The following is a 19,753-nucleotide window of genomic DNA, read 5'->3' as shown; positions in this document are numbered from 1 at the left end:
CAAATATTTTCTTATAGTAAAAAATCTCACACAACACAGTTAAAAACACGAGTAACAAAACCCTGCTAAACAGTCTTTGACTGAGTAGTGCAAATAATAAAATTTAAAAATACTCGCTGCATTTTTTAGTCATCTTTTTTTTTTATAGACTCTGGTGTCGACTGCTCTCAAGTCTCAATCGTCTAAACTATTTGTTATCGCAAGAATATTTCTTTTCATGCAGGTTTCCATAAAAAAAATTCCAACTAAAATCTCTGAACTTATACTCCACAAGCCCCGCATGATGACGACATGCCATGTCAATATATAGGTACTCTCTCCGTCCCGGTCAATAGTATATATTGGGAGACGGAGCGCCACAGATTTTAATACTTAAATATCATATAGTTCTGTAAATTATTTTTAAGATTATTTTTATAAAAGTATAACATTTATATTTTATACAAAAAAAATAAATTTTAAAAATAAGCTGTAGAGCTATGTTTTTATAAGAGGCTTAAAAAACGTGTTGAGTAGTAAAAACGAAACATATCCAATTGACTGAGACACAAGAAGTAATTTGCAACATAATGTCGCCAAATTCAAGAACCGAGTATCAGCAGAAGCAGCTGCTTTTCTAGGAAGTATCTCAGGAGTTGCAGAGTACAAGAAACTGAAATTACTCATTCTTTTCTATTTTCTAAGACGGCTTTCCATGACAAAACCTTGATAGTTTCCTGGAAACACCACTTTAATCACGTCTTTATTTGTTTATATTAACCTTCTAAATTTGACCTCATTCGTTTGGAGTAAAACAGATGCCTTGAATGCACGCCAGTCACTATAATATTTACCTTCTTAGTACACAATTTCTAATGTATAGAGAAAATTTGACATTTAACGGTCGATTTCATCGAAGTTGTTAGTGCAAAGTGATCATCGTATTACAGATATAATTAATTTATAGGGATTTTATTAAATGTAATTGGTTTATCTTAAACATTGCGTCAACGAATTTAATATGGAAACATCGTATATACTCCCTCCGTTCGTTTATGTTAGTCGCTTTGATTTTGTGCATGTAATTTGAGATGTACAAAAACGTACTTCCACATATTATTTTTAAATTTTCTGTTTCTGAATAAAAAGCGACTAATATAAAGAAACGGAGGGAGGAAAAGTATATAACCTCCAGAAAACTTCATTTTCATTTCGGGCGTTGGACGGTACCAGCTCTTACAACTATAACAAGGTGTAGGATTCAAGAAATACTGACATGCAACTCCTGAAAATATGTACATACAAACTCTGCAGAATTCTCTTCGATTCTAAGGCAACAGTGTGAATAAACCAAAAACATTCCCTCTATACTTTATTACACCGGTTAGTGTACAAATACAAATTATTAGCAAAAAAATTAAAATAAAATCTTAAATATAAATCGAGAGAAATTAATCATGTACGACATCACTCACCTCGTACATCACTCATCTCCACATGACTTCACCTATCTGGAATCCATCACGACCCTGCTCAATCTGTTTTGGATCCACCAGAAACTCGTTAAGATTTTGGACAGGCGTGAGATTTAAGGAGGGCATCAAACAAATTCAAGAGCCAATACTACTTGACCTCACTCTGTTTCAATAAACTTCACCTCGGTCCACTAGCTCTATCTAGACCTTGTCATGATGCAGTTCGAGGTCCATCTCCGGGACTCACAAATTCCAGTTCTCTTAAATTTTGTATTTTAATTTATATTAAATAGTTTGAATAGTAAGACTCGTTATAAATATATATAAATATATAATCAACCTTGTTAATACAAGTAAAAAGGAAAAAAAAATACATATTTTGGACAGCAAATAAGAAAAAGCTGTTGGATATATATTAATCTTAAATTAGTTTAGTTGGTTATGTATTTACCTGTTAGCTAGTTCTGAGGTTTAGTCGTTAGTGCTTTTAGGAGCTAGTTGAATAAGTAGTTGAATAAGTAATAGAACAGTAGAGTTTAGTTGGTTACCTTATTTGTAGCCATCAGTTAATTTTTCTGCGGTCATCTGATATTTTGGTTATTAATTGTAGTCATCTGATATTTTGGTAAGTCACTATATATTTGGCTTTGCAGTATCAAATAAAATTAGTTCGTTTATGCATGTTCTGCAGTTTACTTAGTCACATTTCAAACAACTATATCTATAAAGTTATATATATTGTTTGATTGCAGCATCTACAAAATCTTGGCAAGCCCCATGTTTGCTTGGGAATAAATTGCTTAAATTGCATTTCTTGTATTAACAAGTGAAAATACCTTGATCACCAACCTCATCAAGCAGCTTCTTCAGTTATCCATTCCAAGCCTGTGGTGTCCCTTGGAACACATAAACACAGATATAGAGTGTCATTTAGTCAAAGCTTCACAAGCAATCACAACTTAACATGCAATTTGAAGGCGAAACATGAACTTTATTGACAACAACAGTAGAAATTAACATATAGTTTAAACGGTATCCAGCAAGGCTAGCCATTTTAGAAGCTTGATTGTCTTTGACATTACTCTAAAGCTGCTCTCCAACAATAATTGGTCCAAGCAAGGCCTTGTTTCAAGCCATTACCTGGATCAATCCATGCACATTTTCTCTATATATAATTGAGCTCAAATGCTTTGCTCAAACAGGACTCACAATTAGCTTGCCATTTCATAAGTAAGAAACAACTTAGCGAAATGTCGGGTTCTCTGCAGCTTCTTGCTTCTGCAGCTTCGAAGAAAGTTTTTTTGTTTTCAGTGTTATTATTGTGCCTCCTTCCTCACTTGGCAAGTGCAAGCGACGACGGTGCAATAACAAGGCATTATGAGTTTAATGTAATTAGTTTTCATTGCGGAATGACACGTGTTTTTATTATTTCATTTCCCCTGGCCTTCTTGTTCTTTACATATTGTCATTGGTTTTCCAAACAGGTTCGACTACAAAATGTGACAAGACTGTGCCATACCAGAAGCGTCGTCACTGTGAATGGGAAATTTCCCGGTCCTCGAATTGTAGCTAGGGAGGGTGATCGTCTCCTCATCAAAGTCATCAATCATGTTCCCAACAACATATCAATACATTGGTACATACCTAATTACAGAGCTACAGATATATTGTATGACAATAGGATCAACTCTGGTACGTCTTTCTTGACGAAGTTTTTTATGAAACAGGCATGGAATTAGACAGATTCGAAGTGGTTGGGCAGATGGACCGGCATATATAACACAATGCCCCATACAAACTGGCCAGAGTTATATGTACAATTACACCATTGTTGGTCAAAGAGGAACTCTCTTCTGGCATGCACATATTTCTTGGCTGAGATCATCTCTTTACGGTCCTATTGTTATTCTCCCCAAGAAAAACGTGCCTTACCCATTTGCCAAACCTTATAAGGAAGTTCCTATCATCTTTGGTAAGCAGCTAACTACCAAATTTGAAGGGGTTTAATCTTAGTCAAATTATCAAAATGAAAAATTTTATACTCTGTTTAATCTGCAATGTGTGGTCCATAAATTTATATGAATGCTCTAACTTTTTTCTTTTCCAGGTGAGTGGTTCAATGCTGACCCTGAAGCTATCATCACCCAAGCTATGCAAACTGGGGGCGGTCCAAATGTATCCGATGCCTACACATTTAATGGACTTCCAGGTCCTCTGTATAACTGCTCAGCAAAGGGTAATATAATCTTACTGAATCACAACTATGTATATTCACTAATTCATTTGTTCTAGATATTGCTTTTGAATTTAGCTAGATAATAACTAAGAGCCATCTGCCATGCATGCAATTTGTTTAATAAGATCGCGTTTTACTTGCAGACACATTCAAGCTAAGAGTCAAGCCAGGAAAAACATACCTTCTGAGGTTTATCAATGCTGCACTCAATGATGATCTCTTTTTTGGCATTGCAAATCATAGCCTCACAGTTGTTGAAGCTGATGCAATCTATGTTAAACCATTTGAGACTGAGATAATTCTGCTTACACCGGGGCAAACAACTAATGTTCTTCTCACGACCAAACCTGAATTTCCAAAAGCTTCCTTCCTAATGACAGCGAGGCCATATGAAACAGGCGCTGGCACATTCGACAACTCGACTGTTGCTGGTATTCTTGAGTATGAATCACCATTTCTTCATTCAGTCATCTCAATGAAAAAACTTCCACTTTTCAAACCAACATTACCCTCTCTCAATGACACATCTTTTGCTACTAAATTTTCCAAGCAACTTCGAAGTCTAGCCAGTGCTCAATTTCCAGCTAATGTTCCTCAAAAGGTCGACAAACATTTTTTCTTCACGGTAGGACTTGGAACAAGCCCCTGTGGGCTAAAGAACCAGACCTGCCAAGGACCAAACGGAACTAGATTTGCAGCTTCCATTAATAATATATCATTCATTCAACCAACAACTTCTCTTCTGCAGTCCCACTTTTTTGGTCAATCGAAAGGTGTCTATCAATCATTTTTCCCTGCCAATCCCCTGCATTGGTTTAATTATACGGGGAACCCTCCAAACAATACATTCGTGAGCAATGGTACTCAACTTATGGTTTTGCCATTCAACACAAGTGTAGAGCTGGTAATGCAAGATACGAGCATTCTAGGTGCTGAAAGCCATCCTCTTCATCTCCACGGATTTAATTTCTTTGTTGTTGGACAAGGGTTTGGGAACTACAATTCTAGCACAGACCCTAAAAACTTCAACCTTGTTGATCCAGTTGAACGGAACACTATTGGGGTGCCCTCAGGTGGATGGGTTGCTATTCGGTTCCAAGCAGATAACCCTGGTCAGTTGATCAATAATGCCAATAAATTTTCTCACAAATTTAATAATTTATACACTTTATTTTCTTTTCTTATAATTTTTGATGACATTCAATATTGATGTTTTCTTTAATAATAGGGGTATGGTTTATGCATTGTCATTTGGAGGTCCATACCAGCTGGGGTTTGAAGATGGCATGGCTTGTTTTGAATGGAAAGCTTCCCAATCAAAAGCTCCAACCACCTCCAGCAGATCTACCAAAATGCTAATTTCAAGTCACAAGCAAGAGTTACAATTTCTATTACCGAGTTGCATTTTGTTTTCATTGATTTTTTTTTTGAGATGTTTTTTCTTCATGAGTATCCTTAGTGAGCATGATAACAATTAGCATCTTCTGGTTTTCCATTTGTATCATCCAATTTCGAGAGGTTTGATGATGAGAATATATTAATAAAGCTGAATTTTTCATGTGAATATCTGTAACTGTTAAGTAAAATCTGTGATTGTATATAGTAGTTGTTTTCTCCTCAATTTTCTCTATTAGAACAATGTATAGTATTTATGGCCTCTCTCGGCTCTGTTTTGGCCAAATAGTTTGAGAAAACATAGAACGGTGATTTTCTCAATTAGATTTTACATGTTATTCAAACTGCACTTGCATTCTATGAGCTTAAGGAGATCTCAAAATGAAGCTCCAGTACATAGCAAGATTCCTAGCAGCACTACGACAGTACTGGCCACTTACGACGCAAACAAAGCTTACGATCATTTTCTGAACAAAAAGACGCAAGCAAAAATAATGGAAAAGCACCATGAACCTCGCAAGTCTGTCTATAGATTTTAGCAGAGCGACGGCTAAAGTGTCAGCAATAGCTATAACCAGGGACGGAACCAGAAAAATTAATACCATCCTGCAACTTATTAAGAAACAACTCGATTCGTGAACCCACAAAATATTTATACAAGAATCCTGCAACCTCTTTTTACTGCTCAATTGGCATCAGCTATGTAACAAAGCATGGAGGACACAGGCGGATAAGACCACTAACAGAAGGAAAAAGCAGGTGGTCCAATTAAAGATTATTTGAATAATTTTCTGCTCTAATACGAACAAAATCTATATGGTAAAAGGTCTCCTCCATTATATGGTCCAGTCCCACTTCTTAGAACAACTAATTTGTCAATATCTTCACAAACAAAACCACCCCCTTCTTGAAAGTGTAAGCATTTTATCTATGGTTTATATGAAATGCACTCCAATCTGGCCCCTTTATCTAAATAACTATATCCATTTATTATCACCTCACCACTACTAAATAGTCACATAGTTTAATCTTAGCCTGTGATATATAACTAAACCAAAACAAAAAAATTAATACCAAAGAGATTAGCAGTTCCTTAGAAATTAATACTCATGATATGTTAAACCAACTTATAAGAGAAGTGAAGACTAAGAAAATAATATTAAAATCGAATGCTACATTATTTCTTAGTCTGCTTAATTCCTTTCTTTTCCTTGAACAAAGAAGTAATACCAAAGAGATTAGCAGTTCCTTTGGCAATATAAGGAGGAGGAACATTAAGCACAGGATTAGTCCAAACCCCATTACCATGAGACCCTCCATGATTCCTCTTCAAAGGAGGCTTCTGAGATAACTGATACATATAAAAACTAGATGATCCTGCTGAACCCTTTAACTGTTTTTGCAGACTCTGCTTCTTGTTTTCCTTAGAGACTTGTCTTGTACTTGGAGCAGATCCTGTAGAGTTGCTTCTTAACATATGTGGCAAGGACCAAAATGAGCTCTTTTTGTGGGAGTTATCAATGTGAACACTGCTACTTCTCTTGATATTCCAAAAGGGTTTGCTCCTGGACTGATTCTTTTGATCAGATTCAACATCATCTGGTTTTGTAGTAGCAGAACTAGACTCCGCGGTCATCGGGGTATTAGGCTCCTTGGATGATGATTGATCTGAACCTTTGTCATCATCTGTTGAAGCGATACGAGTTAGTGGAGGAAGTAGTGAAGTATGGTTGGAAGAAGTTACAAATTTTTCTTCAAGTTGAAGGGGCCGAATTAGGCCATCGGAGAAAAGCTCATCAGCAGACGAAGAAGAGGGCTCAAATGTGAAACTATCACTGAAAGAAAAATCAAATTGTTGGCCATGATCATCATCAAACATATCCGAGACCTCCATAGATGAAGAATCTTCTTGATCCTCTTCCATCTCCGCCACTACAGTTTCTTCTTCATCAAGATCACGAGAAAACGATACTCGAGGACTTGTGATCAAGGGTAAACTCTCTGAACACATATTTACTTGTGATAAATCTGCAAGGGGACTTAATTGATTTTTTAAGGGTTCTTCACACATCCCCCACAACAACTATAGAATAAAGATAAAGAGTACTGTTGAGTTAAGCAGAAGATAAGAAGATGAAAAACAAATATACAGAACATGCAAAGAGGGGTATAGAGCATATGCCTATTGCCTGCTGAAAAAGCTCCCCAAGGAGTTGGTGACCTTCTTCTATATAAAGGCAAAAAACAATAATATAAGAAAATACCAATTTCCAACACTACTTATGTCCATTTTTTCATCAAAGGGGGTGTAAAATAATATTTTATATATATACAAACTAATCTATATTCAGTCATAAAACTAAATTATCGAATAGATTTTATAAATCAAGCCAACAATAGAGTAGATATAATGAATACATCAAAGTCGCCAGGTTTTCTTTTTCTGTGTGTTTTCAGGTCTTTCTATGAAAAAGATCGGGCGGTGTGTCCCGTAAGATAAGAAACCATAAATAAGTAGCGGTGGTATGAAGGTGGCAAGATTGGTGGTTTTTTGATTGCGAGGAGATTATTGAGTAAGTGTCAATCTAGATCTAACATCAGAAAATAGAGAAGATCCGTCTTTGTTATAAACAGCCTAACAATTTCATTAGTATAAGACTTTTTGAGAGAAGAAAAAACAAATTCGTACGAATTTGTCAACGGTCAAAATTTCTTAAATTTGTGTCATAAGTACGATTGATTTGGATTTATGAAACAATGTTAGGGGTGGTTGGGTACCGGTTATAACAAGGAAATAAGGAAGTGTTACATCATTCAGTTCAATGATTGACTTGTTGGTCATATGGGCTGTCTCAACAACTGACGAAAGTTTAAAGTTTAGGACACCAGATTTGAATTTTTCTTTGCAAGCAGTCGTTTGTGGAAAAATGGTTTGAATACACTTTAAAAATATTTTTCAGTAAAGAGTTTTTGTTGATGTTTAGCTATCAGTGACTTGTCTCTGTATTCGGTTACATATTTTCATTACAGTATTTACTTGTTGAAAACGGGAAGATAAAAGCATTATACTTTTTTAAAAGCTTCCAACTTCCAAGGCCATGGTCCTTTATCAGTGCTCACTGTGAGAGAAATAAATATGTCTTTCACTAGCTACAAGAAAAAATGGAAATTGTTGCCGAAACTAAAGACTGAAGTTGAGATATATATCTATCGGAATTCCCTTTGCGACAGAAGATGCTCCGCAGGACCGCAACAATGGGATACTATGGGGTTGTTTGTTTCCGGCTTAAAAGCCAGTTCTGGTTTATAGGTTAGAAATACTTATTTGTACCGTTTGTATAAAAAGTCAAGAAGCACTTAAAAAAACTAGGAATGCTAGCTTTTGTTTCAGGTTTATAGGTTAGAAGTACTTATTTGTACCGTTTGTATAAAAAGTCAAGAAGCACTTAAAAAAGCTAGAAATGCTAGCTTTTGTTTCAGGCTTCTGCTTATTTCCCAAACACTTTAATGACTTCTGCTTATTTCCCAAACACTTTAATGACTTATTAGTCTTAACTTGTTTCTAACTTCTGCTCCACGTTTTTATTTTAAGTAAGAAGCACTTATTTTAAACTCACCTAAACGGCCCCTATATCTGGCCAAAAAACAGTCGTTTCTTTTTATGCGAATTTTAATATATTTTAAAGATGTATTTATATATGAAAGTTATTTTTAATTTTTTTATTTTATATAAAAATATATATCTTATAAAACATAATAATTTATTGCATATAAGAAGTTCAATAACACAAACATGCATGTACCAAACAATATTTACTGATCAACGAGAAGATTAAACTAGCTAGTCCTGATTATAATCAGACGACTCTACATATATATATACTAATTTTTTGTGATATATGTGTTTGCTTTTGTGTCAAGACAAACCTGTTAGACATTTGACACCACTGATGAAAAGTACCAACTCAATTGAACGAGAAAAAGATGTGATTGCGATAATTAAAAATAAAATAAAATGCCACCTGTTTCTCTCAGTAACAATAATATTCGTCCTCTTGTGTTCTATTCTATCCCACCGATATATGGTCGCCATGCAAATAAATTTATGTTTTTATGGGGAAATTATATTAGTTTCTAATAATTATTGTATCTTTGGCAACTAAACTTTAGACTTAGGTGTGATTTTAAATTTCATTTGCTAGTCCAAACCGAAATGATGGAATTAGTTTCATGTGGAAAAAGGAGAAGGAAGCGTCAAACGGAATAAAGGGAAAACCGAGTGCGAACATAATTTGCAATGAGAGGAGAGGGATGATAATAGCTTTCCAAGGAGGGAAAAAAAGAAAAAGGAGAGGGATGATAATTCTTAAGCTTAAAAAAGCATAAGAATTATATCATTGATGTAATTGTATTGATTAGCCCTTGCTTCGATTACAATCGTGTGTTTTTGCTTTCGAAACTTGCCTTTCTTTCTATTCGTTGTATTTAAAGTTAATTACACTTTGTAACCTCTAAATTTGTTCCATACGCAGTTTAATATCTAAACTCTAAAAAGTAGCAATATGCACCCTACACTTAACATTATCGTGCAAGTTGTAACCTTTAGTCACTATTCCGTCCAAATCTGCTGTTAACTTTAACTGTTTGAGAGATAACAGTGTGTATACTAGCTAGTTTCTAACAACTACTTTACCCCCTGTGACCCCTCAAAGTTTATGTATTATATTTAGAAATTATTTTTGAACACACACCACGATGTAAAAATGCTTAAAATAATTTTTAAAATATGTATTTATTTTAAAATTATAAAATAAGTTACATCGTTTATGTACAAAAAAATCAGATTCTAAATCTAGATACATATTTTAAAAATTATTTTAAATTTATTTACATCGTTGTGTGTGTTCAGAAATAATTTCAAAATATAATACATAATTTTTTAGGGGTCACAGGGGGTAAACTAGCTGTTAGAAACTAATATACACATTGTTATCTTTCAAACAGTTAAAATTTATGGCAGATTTGGAGTGAATAGTGAATAGGGGTTACAATTTGCACAAAAATGTTAAGTGTAGGATGCATATTATCATGTTTTAAAGTTCAGGTACTAAAATACATTTGGAGCAAATCTAAGGGTCATAAAACGGTTATAAAATGTAATTAACTCTTTTATTTATTGTATTAATTGAGTCCATTCGCGCACTTTCCCGAACACACTACGGACTCCTCCCTGTGGTCAACTTCTTTTGAAGTTATAGTTCGAAATATCTTGGCAGAACCCAAAAATAAATTATTTTTTTATAATTCAGACTTAAATGCTTTATAAATAATTTATTTTAATATCAGAAGTATCATTTTTAGCTCGCAGGTGGAAAAAAACCCTGCCAACTTATTTTATCTCCCGTTTCACAAAAATTCATACGTAATTTTATAAATATATTTAGTTAATTTATAAAATCATACATCACTCTCAATCTATACTAACAATTTCAATATTTATATTTTTCAACCAGTCAAACAATAATTTAAATATAAGAAACTCATTTTGGATGTTTAAACATATATAGTAAAATGACCAAATTTGTAGTTATTTAAGAATATTACATAAGATTTTCATGTTTGCAAATAAGATCAAGTTTGTATTTATTTTTCATCAGCTAATACAAATTTTGATTAGTTTTATAAAAATGATTTATATGCTTTTTTTTGCTAAATAATTTATATTCATGAGTGGACCGCTGTATATATTAAATTTAATTAATTTTATTGTAAAAATAAAATTATGATAGAATAATTTAGTCAAATGGCCAATTACAAATTAGGTCGAACATATATATTCTAATGAGAATGTCAAAAATAAAATAAAATTTACATGTTATAATTTAAGGAGACCTATAAATCCAGATATAAACTAAGTAATCAACCTTTTAATATTTAGTTATTAATAATTAATAAAATAGTATAGAACATATTATAAATTAAAGAGATGAGTAAATCTAAATACTGGCCTATCATACTAACCTAATTTTTAATGGGAAATCTACAAAACTACCTACCTTTTCTTTTATTGTTTTCAAAAATACTACCTTCCAGAATTATTTTTAAAAATACCTTTTCATAAAATAAAAATTTCAAAAATACTGTTTGCAACTTTTGCAACCTCATTTGCAACTACAGGCGGCGCCAGCCGTGTTGCAACCTGATTTCAAGTTCCAGTCTTCAAATGTCATTTTCGACCTCATTTTCGGAATCGATATATATATATTGAAATCAGGATTTGTAATTGCATATATGGTTGCATATGGTTGTATTCAGTTGCATATGGTTGCATTCAGTTGATTCCATTGTAATCTAATGGCCCCGCCAGGGGCACACCATACATCTGTTGTTACTTACAGTTTTCAGTTGCATTTAGTTGCAACTGAGGTTGCAAAAGTTGCAACTGCAGTTGCAACCTCATTTGCAACTTTTGCAACCTCATTTGCAACTATATATAGTTTTCAGTTGCATTTAGTTGCAACTGAGGTTGCAAATGAAGTTGCAACTGCAGTTGCAAAAGTTGCAACTGCAGTTGCAACTTCATTTGCAACCTCATTTGCAACTTTTGCAACCTCATTTGCAACTTACAGTTTTCAGTTGAACTAGTTGCAATTGCAGTTGCAACAGTTGCAACAGTTGCAACTTTCCATTTTTATTTGCAACTTTTGCAACCTCATTTGCAACTTTTGCAACCTCATTTGCAACTTTTACGGCTGCGCCGCCCAAGGTTGCAAATGAGGTTGCAAAAGTTGCAAATCGTATTTTTGAAAAAAAAAATTTATGAAAAGGTATTTTTAAAAACAATGAAAAAGATGGTAGTATTTTTAAAAAACTAATTTTACAGATGAGTATTTTTAAAAAGATCCCAATTTTTAATATTTTGTTCAGTAGATAATAAAAAGTATATATATATTATAACATATTACAAATTAAGGAGTTCCGTGGGTCGAATACCAACTGACTCGTCAAACTCAACTGACCGACCAATCACTGACCAATTGCTCTTTTTTATGTTTTGGCTTTAATATTATAATAATATATATTATAATATAAATTAATAATTATTTAGCAAAAAAAAATAATAATATTACTTTTAATGTGAGACCGTTAGAGTTTTTAAAAATAATGTTTACATATCTTGATTTAAAAATATCACCAGTTATTTATTAATATTTAGATAGAATAATATTATATTTTTATATATATGTCGCCCGTGTTAATTGTGAAATATCGATTTTTTAGGTACTGTTTGGGGTTGCTGTTGCAAACAGCAACAACAGCTTTTTGCTAAAAAGCAGGTGAAAAATTGTTTGGTAAATCTCAAAGCAGCTTTTCTGAACAGCACCTTTTGGCTGAAAAGCTGCTTTTAGAAAAAGCAGTCCTCCCATGCTTTTGGAAAAAGCTGCTTTCATCTTTTGCAGAAAGCTGTTACAAATTTCACTATCAAACCTCATAACAAAAAATATTTTATTATATTATAACTTAAAATAAGCAAATATCAAAAAAATTACCAAACAGTTATCTGAATTCTACAATATCACTTTTTTACCAGCACTTTTTCTGACCGCACAACAATTTTTAACAGCACTCCCAAACAGACTTTTAGTTAGAAAATCTAAAAAAGATAATGTATTTTAGTTAAAAAGGTAATTACTATGTTACATGATGTTATTTTAGAAGATTGATTTTTCTATTTTAAAATATAAAAAAGATAATATATTTTAGTTAAACATAATAATTGGTTATATAAATAGGATCGTATTTTGGCCAAAATACCGACCGACCGATCAAATTTCAATGTTTTGGCTTCGATCATACTGACCGAAAATTTATATGTTTTGGCTTCATTGATAATGAAAAAGTTTATTAGAATACGTTACATAGGAAGAAGCCCCGTAGAATAATGTCGACCGGCTGATAAAACTCCACCGACCAATATAATTGAGTTTTAATATAATAATAATTATATGTAGTATAGTATAGTATAAATAGATAGTATAAATCTATTATATTACTTTTAAAGTGATAATATGAAAAAATTAAAAACAACATCAATGTATTTAGTTGAAACAAATCACCGGTTGTATATTAATAATTATATATAATAATATTATCTTTTTTATATGTATGTTGCATGTGTTAGTTTTAGAAATTCAGGTTTTTAGTTAGGAATCTGAAAAAATAATGTGTTTTAGTTAAAAAGGATAGTTGCTATGTTGTCCAATATTATTTTTAGAAAATTAAATTTTTTTACTTTGAATATATATATAAAAAAGATAATAGTTTAAGTTAAAAATGATAATTGATAATATAAGTAGGCCCATCATCCGGCCCAAGTACCGACCGACCAAACTTTTAATGTTTCGGATCAAGTACCGACCGACCAAACTTTTAATGTTTCGACTTTAATAGTATAGATGAGAATAATTAGTTTAACTTAATATATATATTAATGAAAAAAATATAATAACAGCATTCATATCAATCACCCGTTAAATTAAGAATAAGAACAGTAAATTTAGGTTAATATTTTTCTAAATAAAAAATATAATAACATACATCTTCATATACATGTGTACGTAAAGAATGAACACTACTACATATTTTATCTTACATAACATTCAATTTTTAGATTAGATAGCGCTTTTAAGCGCTCTCTAAGCCAGCGTTATGTAAGTTCAATGTACTTACACAGCGCTTGTATGAGTGCTATGGTGGTAGAGTACTTCAACAGTGGTTTCAGAAGTGCTATGGTACTAAGCGTTATGCAAGTGCAATCTACTTTTATAGCGCTTCTATAAGTGCTATGTTAGTATATACTTCAATAGCGTTTTTGCAAGTGTTAAGAAAGTAATTTTTTTCTAATTATGTACAACACTTACATAACACTTTATTAAGCACTATTGAAGAAAATATTACTTAAATATCATTTTCAAAAGCGCTATTGTAGTTGTATTTTTTTAAATAAATCCTATTATATATATATATATATATATATATATCATTTAATTATATGCAATTGCTCAAAACTAATCCATGAACAGAATATATATAAAATTGAAAATGACCCATAAAATGTGTCTAGAAAATAGACTATATAGGCAATTAACTTAATAAAAAATGCCATTACTTTCAAAAATTAACAAATTTCCTAAACCTTAAATATGTCATAGTTTACAAGTCAAATCTTCAGAATATTCTTAATATCCAGCAATTACATACTTCACTTAAATCTAAAACTACTTTAACAACTCGTCCTTGAGATAGCGGTTGTACAAGAAGCCGGTCCAATTTTTTCTGAAGCTAAGCATTTTGTCAGAAGGATAGGGCTTGAGTCTTGGTGTGTAAGTGAACTGCAAAAAGAAATGAAATACATTAATATTGTATGAAATAGTAAATATTAAACTAATAGATAGTAGAAGTGCAAGAAATAATAAAATTTACTTACATTAACATTGATTTTTGTTTCACCTGTACCTAATATATCCTCTATGAAAGATCCAACATAATATCCACAACTGACACCATCACGCTGCTTGGGACACTATTCAAAATAATTGAATAAATTATTTCTCTAAGACGAGCATATCCGAGACACGCCTTCTTGTATCTGGCCTCTACTCCTTCTGCTCGTGCTTTATTTTTTTCACTTTTTTCCTATAAATTGTATTATATTAGTCATTTAAATATTAATGATGTTGATAATCACTAGAAGATAAAGAATAAACATACCAAGAAATCTTCTTTGGTTGAGTTTTCCACAAAGTCCTTCCAATAAGGTGTCACACTAGAAAAATTTTCATATTCTGGTGGTGGGTCTACAAGGTAGTTACCATTATCATCTCTAGCAATTTTCCTCAATCTCGTTCTAAACTGCCGATGAAGGCTACCAGCACGAAAAATAATCTTCTCCTTATGTTCATTTTCAACACCAAGAAAAGTTTCCTGCACACATGTCGATACTTAAAATGATCAACTTAATAACTATTTAGAACACTTGTTGGCAAAGAATGTGTCTCCCTGGGGAGTACACTTGTTGCCAATAGTAATCATTCTTTTGTTTTTAAATTGGCAGCAACTGTACATTAATTGGTTTCTATTATCTGCAATAAGATTATGTGTAGAAGATTGTTTCTTAAGTATTGCTTCACTTCTAAAATTAGAAATGATTTGAGACCTCCAGTAAATCTCTCTGTTTTTCTTTAGCTTTGAGATGACCTCTCTCCACTTCTAAAGATGTATACTAATATATACAAACAGCCAGTGGAGTCACATGCACTTTATGACTGGAGCACTAAGCAAGATTTGAATGTGTAGGTTTGCCTTTTCTCAGTAGATTTCTTTAAGGAGTATAGCTAAGTCTAAACCTAACAAATTTCACACATTTGCATTACAAGGCACTGTACAACAAATTTTTATCTGTTTAGTTGGTATAAAATCAACCAGGCTACTTTACTACTAATTTAATAAACAAACAGAATTCACACATGCACACAGAAACCATAAACACTATACCACTAATTTGATTTAAAAGCAAAGAAATAGTACTGATCTAAGAGGCGCATAAAAATGACACAGACACACTCACTAAGACCTGAATTAAATAATTAGGTGATAGTTTCTCATTGTTTAGCACAGGAAAAGCATATAATCATTGTCACAATGATTATGTAATACTGAATGATATACACCAACAAACATATAAACCTACCTTAATTTGATCCCATAAACTTTCTTTCACACTCTGCCATTCTTTTCTGCGCCAATCAACACAAGTAATTGGGATATTCCTTCTTGCATAATTTCCAACAAAATATGACAAGGTAACTGAACCTTGCCCAATCGGTTGTCCCAGCTGATTCTAGTCCACCTAGAAAAATAAACATATATATATATATATATATATATATATATATATATATATATATATATATATATATATATATATTTATATAGCAGATATATAGCATCAAAATTAGTAATTCTATATAACAATCATGTTTGATCATATTTTATTACCTTTTGCACAATGCCTTTAGTCCTGGCTTTTTTTACTTTTAGCATATTTACGATACCTCGCCTACGAGTTCTCTCTATGACACCACTGTCATTAGAGTCACCGGTGCCTTCTGTGCACTGAGATGAAGTCATATCCTATACAATACAACACAAAACATAAACAAGACATCAGTATTAGCATAATCATATATCACATAAGGACAAACCTAATATAATACCACAAGATGCATACAAGTTTATAAACAAAATTAAAGACAACACTGGACACAATATAATTAACATAAGAAAACATACATACATTTCTTAGATTTACTTTTCCTTTTGCGTGTTTTAATAGACTTTGATCTTTCATGGCCATGTATATTATGAAAATCTGGATTGACATATTCACCATCATCATGATCATTCCTAAAGTAAAAACATTCATAATCATCACCGCCATCCATGCTCGTGGAAATATTCAATTCCCCGAAAGGATCATCTATATTATCATGTTCTTCATCAACACCATCCCTAACTTGATAACTGTTGTTCAACTTGTTTGACAAGACAACAATGGACCACTTCTTATCAACTGGATCAGTTACATAAAACACTTGTTGGGCTTGTGTAGCCATTATGAAAGAATCATCTTTGTACCCAACCTTGGAAAGATCAACCCGTATGAACCCGGACTCTTCAACATGGACACCACCAGTATTATTAACCCAATTACCATCAAATACGGGGACCCTAAATCCAACATAATCAAGTTCCAAAATATTCTGAATCCTGCCAAAGTATGTGGTATCGGCTAAAACAGGATCTTTATCATCGCTAGATGATTGGTGTATCGATGTTGCAGTGATTGCAACCCCACTATTTTGCATTGTGCTCGTCTCATCGTGTTCTCTAGTGTAAAAAATGTATCCATTTATGAGATAACACTTATAAGAATACACAAATGAATCAGGACCTCTTGACAACCATTTTACTCTATCTGATATCGTTTCATTATTTTGCATTAACTCATTAGTGACATAATTGTTGAACCAATCAATAAATGTATGATTGTGCTCAACTTCTATCCAGTTAGCCCCTTTCTCCGGATGTTCATCACTAATAGATTTCCTATGCAATTCTGCATAGGGAACAACATCAACAATGTTATGTAGAACACAAAGGTGCACCTAACGCCATTGTGCATTGTTGATCTCAATTTGTTGACCTCCAGTAACACCTTCACCATCAATCCTACCACTATGACGGTCACTTGGCAAACCAATTGCTTCCATATTTGGGATAAATTCTGACCAAAATTCTATTGCTTCTTCAATTAGATAGCGTTCTGCAATGCAACCCTCTGGTCGAGACATGTTCATTACATATTCTTTCAAGATTTTCAAATATCGCTCGACTGGATACATCCATCTCATACGAGCCGGACCACACATTCTTGTTTCATAAATGAGGTGCACGGTCAAATGAATCATGATGTCGAAAAAAGATGGGGAAAAATACATTTCAACCTCACAAAGTGTCTCAACAATTTGTCGTTGGAGATATGACAACCTTCTTGGATCAATGACTTTGCTACTCATTGATTTAAAGAACCAACACAACTTTGTGATTGTTTTCCGTACTTTTTCTGGCAAAATGGAACGTATAGCAATTGGAAGCAAGTTCTCCATGATGACATGACAATCATGTGATTTCAAACCCTTTAATTTCATGTCACTCAAAGATACAAGACTTTTGATATTTGATGAGTATCCTTCTGGCACCTTAACGGAATGGAGTGTTTGCAGTAATACTCTCTTCTCATCCTTAGACAGAGTATGAGCTGCAGGAGGTAAATAAGGTTTTTTGACAGGTTTTTCCTGAGGGGCTAGCTCTGGTCTTATTCCCATCTCCATCATATCCATCCTTGCATTAAGACCATCTTTAGTTTTACCCGGGACACCAAGCATGGTGCCAATTAGGCTGTCAAAAACATTTCTCTGCACATGCATGAGATCGATAAAATGTCTTACATAGAGGTCCTTCCAATAACTCAATTCAAAGAAAATTGAACGCTTCTTCCAGCCCCTAGTAGGAATATCCTTCGCAAATTCTTTACCAAATGGGATGTCTAGGTTTTCAAGCTCTTTCCAAACTTCATCACCTGATAATATAGGAGGAGCACCTCGTTCTTCAACTTCACCATTAAATGCTAATGGCATAGTTCTATACGGATGGTCTGAGGGCAACCATCGCCTGTGCCCCATATAAACACACTTTTTACAATGTTTCAATCGGATATGATCAGTCTCCTCACCACACAAAGGACATGCATAATAGCATTTCACACTATACCGGGAAAGATTGCCATAAGCGGGAAAATCACTTATTGTTCTGAATAACATGGCCTTTAATCTAAATTGGTCTTTTCTGTGTGCATCATATACTTCAATTCCCTCTTCCCACAATAGCTTCAAGTCCTCGACTAATGGTGCCAAGTATACATCAATGTCGTTACCAGGTTGTATAGGACCTGATATCAAAATAGACATCATCATATATTTGCGCTTCATACAAAGCCACGGTGCTAAGTTATAGATCATTAAAATCACAGGCCATGTACTGTGAGAACTACTTTGAAGACGATAAGGGTTCATTCCATCAGTTGAAAGTGCTAGACGAAGATTCCTTGGTTCATTCCCAAAATCCTTATATGTATCATCGAATGTCTTCCATTGAGGTGAATCAGCGGGGTGTCTCAACATCCCATCTTTAGTTCTACCATCCTGATGCCACGTTAAATTTTTAGCATCTTCAACACTAGCATACAATCTTCTGAGTCTGGGTAATATAGGAAAGTACCACATGACCTTTGCGGGAGAATTGTTAGTCTTATAACGTTTTAATCCACATTTTGGACATTCATCAAACGTTGCATACTCTTTTCGATATAGAATACAATCATTAGGACAAGCATGAATCCGTTCATGTACTAATCCAATGGATTTGAGCATCTGTTTAGCCTCATAAGTTCTACGCGGGAGGACGTTGTCATCTGGCAAGAGTTCACTAACAGCTGTGAGCATCTCCGTAAAGAAAGCATCAGAAACTTGATGTCCAACTTTTAAGTTGTACAAAGTCAACACAACTGATAATTTAGAAGCCTTCTTACACCCAGGCCATAATGGTAGCGCAGCATCATCCTTCAGTTTGTCATGCATATCAGGATGATCACGTAACTCTTCATTGAATACTCCAGGGTTATTTTTTTATCACTAGAATTAGAGTCACTGCCACCAGTGTTTGTAGTCTCATCGGCCTCCCCCCTGGCATCCCCTCTATTTATAAATTGATAATTTAAATTCATATTACTTTGGTCACTTCTTCCTTTCCTTTCACCATGATATGTCCAACACGTATAAGTTCTTTCAATACCGTGGCACATTAAGTGTTCATTCAACTTGTCGACACCATCAACTTCTACAATATTTAAGAATTTCTGACATGGGCATAAAATGAATCTGCTATCCTTTGCATACTGAGCTACATGATTACAAAACTCCTTCACCCCATTCCTATATTCTTGTGACAACCGAGGTGCTTTTACCCAATTTCGATCCATTAAAATAGT

General features: G+C 33.4%; 3 protein-coding genes across 3 annotated transcripts; 1 reads left to right on the top strand and 2 right to left on the bottom strand.

Annotated features, from left to right (window-relative positions):
• Window positions 1-2,121: 2,121 nt before the first annotated feature.
• On the top strand, window positions 2,122-5,254 carry LOC108216486 (laccase-17-like). The gene is made up of 6 exons (XM_017389254.2): window positions 2,122-2,842; window positions 2,939-3,090; window positions 3,182-3,426; window positions 3,562-3,690; window positions 3,834-4,802; window positions 4,919-5,254. Exons 1-6 carry the CDS (start codon window positions 2,705-2,707, stop codon window positions 5,047-5,049), a joined length of 1,764 nt encoding a protein of 587 aa, XP_017244743.1. The 5' UTR covers window positions 2,122-2,704; the 3' UTR covers window positions 5,050-5,254.
• Window positions 5,255-6,220: 966 nt separating this feature from the next.
• On the bottom strand, window positions 6,221-7,333 carry LOC108216613 (uncharacterized). Its single transcript, XM_017389425.2, has one exon. It carries the CDS (start codon window positions 7,154-7,156, stop codon window positions 6,263-6,265), a length of 894 nt encoding a protein of 297 aa, XP_017244914.1. The 5' UTR covers window positions 7,157-7,333; the 3' UTR covers window positions 6,221-6,262.
• Window positions 7,334-16,418: 9,085 nt separating this feature from the next.
• Window positions 16,419-19,343, bottom strand: LOC135152298 (uncharacterized). Its single transcript, XM_064092179.1, has 2 exons — window positions 17,351-19,343; window positions 16,419-17,263 (listed from the first exon to the last, which is right to left on the bottom strand). Exons 1-2 carry the CDS (start codon window positions 19,341-19,343, stop codon window positions 16,419-16,421), a joined length of 2,838 nt encoding a protein of 945 aa, XP_063948249.1.
• Between the last annotated feature and the right edge of the window lie 410 nt (window positions 19,344-19,753).

The sequence above is a fragment of the Daucus carota genome, chromosome 4 (genome assembly GCF_001625215.2).
Source record: "Daucus carota subsp. sativus chromosome 4, DH1 v3.0, whole genome shotgun sequence".
NCBI classification, from domain to species: domain Eukaryota; kingdom Viridiplantae; phylum Streptophyta; class Magnoliopsida; order Apiales; family Apiaceae; genus Daucus; species Daucus carota.
This window is presented reverse-complemented; position numbering and strand designations above follow the sequence as displayed.

Coding starts and splice junctions, on each gene's coding strand:
- LOC108216613 (XM_017389425.2), bottom strand. CDS start 7,156: ATGTGTGAAGAACCCTTAAAAAATCAATTAAGTCCCCTTGCAGATTTA.
- LOC135152298 (XM_064092179.1), bottom strand. CDS start 19,343: ATGCATGACAAACTGAAGGATGATGCTGCGCTACCATTATGGCCTGGG. Junction 17,264..17,350: donor TGGTGAAGGTGTTACTGGAG/GTCAACAAATTG, acceptor TTCCCTATGCAG/AATTGCATAGGAAATCTATT.
- LOC108216486 (XM_017389254.2), top strand. CDS start 2,705: ATGTCGGGTTCTCTGCAGCTTCTTGCTTCTGCAGCTTCGAAGAAAGTT. Junction 3,091..3,181: donor AACAACATATCAATACATTG/GTACATACCTAA, acceptor TTTATGAAACAG/GCATGGAATTAGACAGATTC. Junction 4,803..4,918: donor GTTCCAAGCAGATAACCCTG/GTCAGTTGATCA, acceptor CTTTAATAATAG/GGGTATGGTTTATGCATTGT.